This window comes from Hordeum vulgare, chromosome 2H (assembly GCF_904849725.1).
Source record: "Hordeum vulgare subsp. vulgare chromosome 2H, MorexV3_pseudomolecules_assembly, whole genome shotgun sequence".
Lineage (NCBI taxonomy): Eukaryota > Viridiplantae > Streptophyta > Magnoliopsida > Poales > Poaceae > Hordeum > Hordeum vulgare.
In genome coordinates this window covers 426,585,909-426,596,402 of record NC_058519.1, presented here as the reverse complement: position 1 = coordinate 426,596,402, position 10,494 = coordinate 426,585,909, and the positions used below count along the sequence as shown (strand labels likewise).

At 44.7% G+C, this 10,494-nt stretch overlaps 1 protein-coding gene across 2 annotated transcripts; it reads left to right on the top strand.

Moving 5' to 3' along the window:
* Nucleotides 1-280: 280 nt before the first annotated feature.
* LOC123426510 (F-box/kelch-repeat protein At1g67480-like) lies at nucleotides 281-9,035 on the top strand. Of its 2 annotated transcripts, none has more exons than XM_045110351.1 (3): nucleotides 281-397; nucleotides 7,302-8,099; nucleotides 8,308-9,035. In XM_045110351.1, exons 2-3 carry the CDS (start codon nucleotides 7,573-7,575, stop codon nucleotides 8,933-8,935), a joined length of 1,155 nt encoding a protein of 384 aa, XP_044966286.1. In that variant the 5' UTR covers nucleotides 281-397; nucleotides 7,302-7,572; the 3' UTR covers nucleotides 8,936-9,035. The 2 variants fall into 2 exon arrangements, with proteins under 2 accessions (XP_044966286.1, XP_044966287.1); XM_045110352.1 differs by having other exon boundaries at nucleotides 295-397; nucleotides 7,378-8,099.
* The last annotated feature ends 1,459 nt before the right edge of the window (nucleotides 9,036-10,494 follow it).

Here is a 10,494-nt window from a genome sequence, read left to right as displayed (position 1 = left end):
AAAATCATGGCCTGAAAGGATGAATAGTATCATGTGTTAAAAAGTCCAGATTTGTCTTTTATGCACAACACTCATTTCAATGTATTTTGCCGTAAAAATTTATACACATGTGTGTTATGCCTTTATGTATATCTGTGTTTTATTTAAAAAGTTTAAAAAATAAAAAATATGAAATTTGTGTTTTTCAAAACCGAGCTCGGCCTCCAAAGACAATATTCGTAACATTTCGAACAGCTAAGCAACTGGGCATATATATAGAAGCAAAGACCGGCAGGAATGTGTGGAACACTAGCACTTGTCTCACGGATCGCTTCTTCTATCTCCTCCCGTTCCGTGTGCACACTTGCGCCATTTTTATCTCTCTCCGACGCCGAGGCAAAGTTTCCCAGCAGCCCGGGTAACAAATCATCTCTTTACTCAACTGTGTTTACTCGTGCCTTGTTGCTCTTTCTTGAGAGAGAGAGAGAGAGAGAGAGAGATATCGTGCCTTGTTCTTGGGTTTACCATCGCCGTAGAATTAGAAATGCCAACTCTGTGACCCATTATGACCGCCGTAGAATTAGGAGCGGAGCTTATACTGGGGTGGGGTGGAGACGCATGGTCGATACTTAAGCCTCCGCGTCTGCCACAGCCCAAAGCATTGGGCTGCCTGATTCTTGGCTTGGGTGCCTGCCTTTGTGCGCGACCTGTTCGACGAATTTCTCGCAAGGCCGATTGCAGGGGTCACCAAGCAAATTCAACGACCCCCTACTGGTTAAATTCCCTGACAGGATCATGTTCAGGCTGATGGTCCTCTTGATTTCGGTATGTCAAGGTCGAGCTCTAGAAATAGGGGTTGGAGAAAACGGATTTAGAACAAAGGGCCGGCGATACCCATCTCGATATCGCACGATGTAAGAAAGTTATACGCATTTCATTTTCCAATTCACTGTAACGTATTTGGCCACGTCAAACCACTGCAGGATTATTTCATCGTGTTCATTTAGTACTTGAGGTAATACAAGACCAGGTTCTCTTTTCAGTTCACAAATTCTAGTCTGGGAAGACGATGATGGTTGAAGGGGCAACACAGTAACCTGGTCAACTTTCTAGTGCACTCATGTCACAGACTCCCGGTTTAGCTACCAAATCGACATGCACTACTATAAAATTGACACGTGCGCTGAGTGCGAGGAACACTCGGCAAAAGGTCTAAAACCCTTGGCAAAACCTTTACCGGGAGTTGCACTCGCAAGGCACCTGACGTACACCTCTCAGGCAAATAGAAATTTACAGAAAACCAGAACATGGACATTTGACAAACTCTTTGCTGAGGGCCAAGCGGTGCCTCTCGGTAAAATAAAGTGACTTCACGTTCGCTGGTTCCGTCAGTTCTTTGCTGAAAGCCACTCTCGGCAAAATTGCTACAGCCAAGTGTCAGAATCTCCTAGTTCATGCCAATTTGGCGAGAGCGACTCTTGATAAAGTTTAGTTCCCAGTTCAGTTTTTACAGCTTTTCCCTCTGATCTCTGCTGCAAAAACAGATATACAATACACAAAATTGCATTTAAAGTCATAAGTTTAACAACAAACTCACATAGGCATTATATAAGTAGTTCACACGAGATTCATTTGAAATCACAAAGTAGCTCTGTAGTACGAGTGCCTACTTACGAACAACAAAGTGGTCAATGCATGTCTACATGCGACCACAAAATCAACACCACAATTATGACGAACTGAAAAAGAATTACCAAGTTCTTCAATCCGAACCCGATAAGCCTTTTCTAGCTTGCACCATTGCCTAATTCAGTTTTTCTTTTCTGGTTAAGCACATATTGATTGTAATGACACTCTGCCTTCGCTCTGCTATTGAACGAGTTATGGGAGCTGCCTTCGTAATGAAGCACTTGTTCATTGCATTCATACCATGAACCATAGACTCCTGGACACCTATCTCTGGACACCGCATACCACTTCATCTACAAAGAAAAAGAAAAGGAGGCAGAGAAGGAATGCAAGGTTAAAATAGCCATCATACATAATCCACATAAGCATTCATCAATCATACAATCAAAAGCATCGTAAGTGGCAATCCAAGTTCATATCCGCAGCTACATAACGATATCACTAAATCAATGTCAAACTATCTAGGTGGACGAGTTTGAGGTGTAGACGGTGAAACCAATGATCATGGAGTCAGAGCACGCGGGGGCATCCCCCACAATGGAGGACCAAGCGCCATCGGGAATGATTGTCGGTGGACTCAATGGCATCGGGTGGTCACTCCCCTTACGTGGTGGGGCTTTGCTCTCCTTAGCTGGCGGATTCTTCTTGGCGAGATCCTCAAAATACTTTATTACGATTAGTTGCGGGTTCTTCTTAATGAACGCCGACAAGTGGTCCTCGCACGCTTCTTCTCAATGGAAGTGCGTCGGAGGAGGAAGCCATAGCCGCTAAATCGATCAATGTTAACACCTTGCATCTCACAACGAAAAATAACGTAAGAATCAAACATCAAAGATTACTTCTAAGCAAAAGTCGATTTTTGGCAGACACTCTCTCATGGGTATTTCGACTTTCGGTCATCCACAAGCTGGGCAAGTCCATCATGTGTGATAAATGTATATCACAGGACGAACTCACGCAGATTGACCGCCATCGACAAAAGTCAAATTTCTTCTTCCAAGAACAACCCGCATCGACACTCTCTCACGTATATATGGTGGACACTCTCATGGGTATTTCGACTTTCAGTAATGGTCAAGCTGGGTGAGTCCATCATGTGTGGCAAATGTATACCACAGGACGAACTCGCCCAAATTGACTGCCATCGGCAAAATTCGGTTTTGTTCCTCCAAGAACAACTTTCCTAGACACTCTCTCACGTACATATGGTGGATACTCCCTCTTGTGGTTGTATATATGGTGGACACTCTCTCATGGGTATTTCGATTTTTGGTGATTGTTACGCTTAGCGAGTCCATCGTGACAAATGTATATAGCATGACGAGCTCGCACAAATTGACCACCATCGGCAAGAGTCTATTTTCTTCCTCCAAGAGCAAATGTCATCAACACTCTATCACGTATATATGGTGGACACTCTCTTTGGTGGTGGTATATGTGGTGGATACTCTCTTATAGGTATTTTAACTTTTGGTGATGGTCAAGCTGGGCGAGTTTATCGTGTGTGACAAATGTATATCACAAGACTATCTCTGCCCAAAATTACCGCCATCAGCAAAAGTCGATTTTCTTCCTCGAAGAACAACTTATCCATCTAGCATCCATCCATAGCACCCGTATAAAATTATCCATAGCACCCATCTAGCATACATATATCCATCTAGCATTCATTCATACATGTATCCTTCAAGCATTCATCCATAGCACCCATCTAGCATACATATATCCATCTAGCATTCATCCATACATATATCCATCTAGCATTCATCCAAGCAAAAACATAACATTCATCCATGGGAAAGCTCACCAAGTGGGGGTAGGGGCGCTGATCAATGGGGGATAGGGGCACTGGTGGGGTGAGGCCGCAGGCAGGATGGGGTTACCGCAGGATGGAGGAGGGCTCCGACAGGGTGCAGGGGGGCACTAGCCGGTGGGGGAGGGCGCCAGAGGGGTTGGGGGTGCTGGTGGGGATGGGGGCGGTGTGGAGGGGGCACTGGCGGGGGTGGCGGGAAGAAGAAATGAGTGAAAGCAGCACATGGAATAAACTTACGTGTCTTGCAGACCTTTCCCGAGAACTTGTCGGTGCGACAATCGGTAAAGGTCCTAAACAAGATCTAGGGTTTACCTTGTACCGAGGCTGCTCTCGGTAAAGGTCCTAAAGAAGATCTAGGGTTTACCTTTTACCGAGCACACACTAGGTAAAAGTCCTCAACGAGATCTAGGGTTTATCTTTTACTAAGTGCCGCTCTCATAAAAGGCCACATATGTCGAGAGTAGCTCCATGCAATTCCCGGCTATGGGGAGGCCTGACACGTGTCATGTGATGTCCTCCTTTGAGAGCACGAGAAGTTTCTAAACGAACGGAGCAACAGGACCCGCACTTCCTGCACAAACCTCCCTCTCGATACCGAGAGACTAGCTCGGAGATGGTGTGGTTTACAAGCGCCCTCAGGGAAGGCTTATTCGAAACGCGCCCAAACTTTTTACCACACCAACATAGGGACCATGTGATGCCACAATCCCAGCTCTCAAGAAATTCCATTGTCGTACGATTTTCTAAAGATTTAAATTATTGCATTAGGCATGCCACCGAGGTACTTTCGTCCCCCTATGGCAGGGCATGCCCCTCCCTAATCTGCACAAGGCCTAGGCATGTTGTAAGGACATTACAAACGATTTTCCATGCCGCCTCTGGGCATGGAATCATGTGGCGCCTTGCTGATCTGCAGTTTTCGATGATGAAACCCTAGCATAGCAATAAATTTCTCAAATATTGCATGCGGTCCCCAAAAATGCAGGGGGCTGCGATGTGTCATGCGATGGCCTCCTTTCAGAGCATATGAAGTTTCAAGGCTAATAGAGCAACATGACCCGCACTTCCTGCACAAAACAGACACATTCCCTCTCGATACCCACAGACTAGCTCAGAGATGTTGCACTTTAAAAGCGGCCTGGGGGGATACTTATTTGAAACGCGCCCAAACTTTTATCACACCCTAAAGGGGCCGTTTGATGCCACTATGCCAGGTGTCGAGAAATTCCGGCATCATACAATTTTTCCAGGGATTTAAATGGTTGCATTAGGCATGCCACCGAGGTACTTTTGCCCCCTGGTGGCAGGGCATGGCCCTCCCTCATCTGCACAAGGCCTACGCATGCCACAAGGACATCACAAATGATTCTCCATGCCGCTTCTAGGCATGTAATCATGTGACACCTTGCTGATCTGCAATTTCCGACGATGAAACCCTAGCATAGCAATAAATGACTCAAATAGTGCATGCGGTCCCAAAAAATGCGGGGCCTGGCACGTGTCATGTGGTGTCCTCCTTTGGGAGCATGAGAAGTTTCGAGACGAATGGAGCAACATGACCTGCACTTCCTGCACAAACCGGACAGTTCCCTCTCGATATCCAGAGACTAGCTCAAAGAAGGTGCGGTTTACAAGCGGCCTCATGGGAGACTTATTTGAAACGCACCCAAACTTTTACCGCACCCTATATGGGTCATGTGATGCCACCGTGCCAGCTCTCGAGAAATTCGGGCATCGTATGATTTTTTGAGGATTTAAATGGTTGAGTGAGGCATGCCACCGAGGTACATTCGCCCCCCGATGGCAGGGCATGCACCTCCCTTGTCTGCACAAGGCCTATGCATGCCGCAAGGACATCACAAAAAGATTTTCGATGTCGCTTATGGGCATGGAATCATGTGCAACATTGCTGATCTGCAATTTCTAGCAATGAAACCTAGCATAGCAATAAATATCTCAAATATTGCATGCGGTCCCAAAAAATGCGGGGGGCTGACACGCATCATGCGATGGCCTCCTTTGAGAGCACGAGAAGTTTTGTGGCCAACAAAGCAACATGACCCGCGCTTCCTGAACAAATTGGACACGTTCCCTCTTGATACTGAGAGATTAGCTCGGAGATGGTGCGGTTTACAAGGGGCCTCAGGGCAGGCTTATTTGAGACGCGGCCAAACTTTTACCACACATCCTACAAGGGCCATGTGATGCCACTCAGGTTCTTTCGCCTCGCGATGGCAGGGCATGCCCTTCCCTCGTCTGCACATGTGTCGCCTTGCTCATATGCAATTTCCAGCGATGAAACCCTAGCATAGCAATAAATAACTCAATGATAATTTAATTAATAAAAATCGTCGGCATCCATCATTAGGATGATAGCCTATCACTTTGAATCTCCTCTACCTGAAAGAGGTGAAGATTCAAATTGATGGTCCATCTTCTTAGGGCCTGTTTGGGACTGCTTCAGTTCACCAAAATCAGCTTCACTCCATCAAATTCACTTTGGAGCAGTTTCATGCAGAAGCTATAGCACTATCAAGGGAATGTTTGGCTTCCATCTAGCTCCATCTTCAAGAATAGAAAATTTGGTGGAAAGAATCTATTTGATTGGTTGAGGTGAAAGAAATGAAGGGGTATCCACTTACTGGTGACAATGGTGGGTAATTTCCCCCCAACTCCAGCTTATAGATTTTTTTGGAGCACCCTCTCAGGAGCTTCATAAAAACTTTGAAGTTGTACCCCAGATTCTAGTTTTTTTACGAAGCGGCATATCTGGAGCTACCCCGTTTGGCTTGTCTTTTCTGGAGCAGAGCTGGATTTTAAGGAGCAGAGCAGCCCCAAACAGGCTCTTAAGAGGAGTGTAATGAAGACCGAGGCTTACTGCATCTGGATTATCCCACTATTTAAACATGTCATCTTGCTTGTCTCTGGGCGAGGTGAGACTAAAGTTTGATGGGAGCCTTATCTTACCTAGATCTACACTCGGCAACTGTTTCTGTTCCAAAAGATGCGCTTGGTAATGGTACAGTTGGATCATGTTCTTAATAATGAACACCGAAGCTTAGTGCAATTGGACTATGAGACTATTTAAACATGTCTTTCTGTTTGTCGATAAGCGAGGTGGGACAAAATCTTTGCCAAATCATTCCCGAGTGTTGCTCTCGGTAAAGAAGCCAAACCGTCATCGTGTCGTTATCCGCCACCAGATGTGCCACATGGCAAAAACTTTGTTGTGTGGACGCTGCTTGGTTCTCTGCAAATAGTGCCCTTGCTGAGTGTTTCCTTTTTATCGAGGCCTGCTCTCAGCAATATCCTGTGTTTGCCGAGATGCCCCTGTTGCCGAAAGTACCACTCGGCATCTGTTACTTGCCGAGTGCCCCTGATTTGGCTCTCGACGAAGAAACTGGCATCCGACACATAGGAAAATTGCAATAGTGATAAACCCCTGATCAGTACAAAATAAACATGCAAATATTTGATTTTCTAGTATGTGGTAAGTTTGGTCACGCAGTAACGTTCAGTTTTTAATTCAAGATTTGTGAAGAGACTTTTTTTTCTCTAAATAGAATCATTTGTTTCTGTTTGCTTTTAATTTATCGTTTGCCTTATTTTCATGGTCTTCCCTTGATTCATTCAATAAACAGGGATGGAGTTATTTTTTCGACTCTTGAAACTCATTCTAGTGTAGATCGTTACATGTCGAAGCCATTGATTTAATTGTCCTAAAGATCATTTGGTTATTGGTTGTACGAAAAAAGTTCTTGCTAACCAAAATTTTATTATGGATCTGGGTGACATCATCATATTTCGATATGTTTTGTAGATTATAAGGCAATGCGCAAAGGAAGAAGCTGCCTATACTTCATCAATAACAAGAGCAAGGCTGTCTGTTCTTGTAGGAGAAACCATTCCAAGGACTTCCACTATCTGATGGGATGCAGCAAAGATAACAAAGACGGATCGATATAAGTTGAAGAGTCTCAGTTCACCATCATTCAAACCCTTGCGCCTACCTTCCGTTGGTATTCATCACCATGAAACTATTAAGCACCATCACACATTGCAAATAATCAAACATCCCAAAGGTGATTTCGATGCTTGCACTTGATGGAGCAAGGGAACCACTTGTTCAAGCACATATGTGTCATCGTGTTAAAATGCCGCTCAAGTCTCTAGGCAGGCCAAGCCTTTCTCCAGTTACCATGACCGTAAAAGAAACTAATACACACGATAGTCTGTTAATACCCGGTTTGCCAGAAGACATGGCGAAGATATGCCTCGCTCTCGTCCCTCGGAGGCACTTCCCTGCCATGGGTGCAGTGTCGAGGAGGTGGATGTCATTCATCGGCAGCAGAGAGTTCAGTGCTGTCAGGAAGGAGGTTATGAAGATTGAAGAGTTGGTTTATGTCCTTGCTGCTGAAGCTGGAGAAAAGGGATGTCGCTGGGAGATCTTGGGGGAGCGCAAAAACAGTGCAATTCCCCCTATGCCTGGACTGACCAAAGTTGGGTTCGGTGTGGTGGTTCTCTATGGGAAGTTGTATGTCATTGCTGGCTATGCTGCTATCCATGGGATGGACTACGTTTCTGACGATGTTTATGAGTACGATGCTCGGCTCAACAGGTATATTTTGGATCTTCCATCATAAAGGACAAACATCATACTAGATACTATCTTTCTTATAGCACATAATAATAATATTGTACCATTTGTATTAAGCAAATGATTGGTGATTATGAATAATCAAATGCACTTGGTAGTAATCAATTGAATAAGTAAATGCTCTTCGTAATAATAATCAAGTGCTCTTTATCAATGTTCATATGCATAGGTGGGGCGCCCTTGCCAAGATGAATGTTGCGCGTCGCGACTTCGCCTGCGCTGAGGTCGACGGCACGATATACGCTGCCGGTGGATTCGGCTCCAGTGGCAACAGTCTGTCCAGCGTCGAAGCATACGATCCCCAGCAAAACAGATGGACACTGATCGACGGCCTTCGCCGGCCAAGGTGGGGCTGCTTCGCCAGCGGGTTAAGCAGCAAACTGTACATAATGGGCGGCCGCTCGAGCTTCACGATCGGCAACTCACGCTTCGTTGACGTCTACGATCCCGGCCGCAGCCGATGGGAGGAGATCAAGAGAGGCTGCGTCATGGTCACATCGCACGCGATTGTCGGCGAGGCCCTGTTCTGTGTGGAATGGAAGAACCAGCGCTGCCTCTCGGTGTTCGACCCTTGGTATAGTTCGTGGAAGAAGATTTCGGTGCCGCTCACAGGTAGTTCAAGCACCAGATTCTGCCTTGGGGCGCGTGGCGGGAAGCTGCTGCTGCTGTCGCAGGAGGAAGATGATGGGTATCGGACGATGACGTACGATCCGGCTGCGGCGCCAGGCTCAGAGTGGGGAACGTCAGAGCTCAAGCCGTCCGGGTTGTGCATGTGCAGTGTGACCGTTCAAGTTTGATGGTTCAGCGAGGCCTATACAACACAAGAACTCTTTAATGCACTGGAGCAAACTAATTTGTACAGTTTTGAAACATTAATCTATGATCTTGTTTTACCAACCGTAGAGTAGATACACTTTGTTATCTCATGACACAAGTCGATTAATATTTGTACCACAAGAATTCCCACGTTAGAGAGTAACAGGCAACATTTGATTTTCAGTAAAAAAAAAGCCATATGTGTTAACAGTTGCACAACTCAAAGCAAGAAACTAATTTCTCCTTATGAGTATACACCTTATAATTAAAACATATGGTGTTTTAGGCTCTATCATCAAATCCAGTTTACATTCTTGCATACTCACCACATTATATCATTAAACATATGGAGTAGTTCTTGTTCCGATTCACAAACTCGCCACATCTACGTTTGCATCGGCGCATTGGGCAGCAATTTGTGTCTATTTTGATCCGAACAGACACGCGGGAGTTGCCCTTCGTATCTGTACGGACTTTGGAAAACAGTGCCATCACAATGGCTGAGCAGGCAAAAGCCTTGACTCAACTCAATTTGCATATCTAATAATGTACAGATAGGTGGACAAAAGGAAAGAAAATAAAAGGAGTCAGAAGCAGGGTGATCTGCAGACAAAGTGATGACTAACTCAGAAACTGTAATAATGTATCTAGTCATAGTATTGTCACTTTATCACTCTCAGGATACATAACAATTCAAGGTCATCAAAACAGAATTTGTTTCATTTGATAAACAAAAAAACTATATTGTAGAAACAGATTAGAGAATTGGTCTCATTATTATTATTGTTGAATACACAAGAAGAGTTTACAAAATAGCCCCCCGCCACACCTCAGGCTTCAAATTTGCACACACACCGGTGGCGACAAAACAACATCAACCAAGTCTACTGAGGTATTAAACAACCTTAGCTGACAGCAACATCAACCTGCACCAACCTCCTAGCTCCTACTAAAATTCAGAGATGTCCTTCCTCCATTATTTGCTTATAAGGACCAGCTGCCCATTAGGAGAGGCTCCATTGAATACACAATTGGCTAATTATATATCTGATAAAAAGACAAGCATATAAATACTAATTATAGATATACGAAGGCTAGACACTAGGGAGGATAGAAATCACCAACTTTTTGAGCAAGACCAAAAAGGAAATGTGTGGGAAGTAACACATAGGACAGAGGACATTGGATAGTGACTACTTGAAATGTTTGAATGTCTGATTAGATTGTCTTGATCCTGGATTGAAGGTAACTAATAGGTACACATACTTCCCGTGATTAACCAATGATAGTTACTTATGAAGATGTCTATAGGAGACACAAAACGGAAAGGGTAAATCCGAATTCAAAATTACTGAAAATTATGTAGTGATAACCCATATAACTCGAAACCATGCCTATAAGCTGAATTGGATACACCGAATCAGTAGCAAATCCTCCCACTGCTAACTGTTTTGTCCAAAAATATAGCCGAATCGGACTCCCACAAACATATGCATGGCAGAGTAACATTATGAACCACAAATATCTGAAGCGAGGGTCA

Excerpts from the sequence above, each read along its gene's own strand:
- LOC123426510 (XM_045110351.1), top strand. The coding sequence starts at position 7,573 with ATGCTTGCACTTGATGGAGCAAGGGAACCACTTGTTCAAGCACATATG. Across the intron at positions 8,100-8,307 it reads TACGATGCTCGGCTCAACAG|GTGGGGCGCCCTTGCCAAGA; the intron begins GTATATTTTGGA and ends TCATATGCATAG.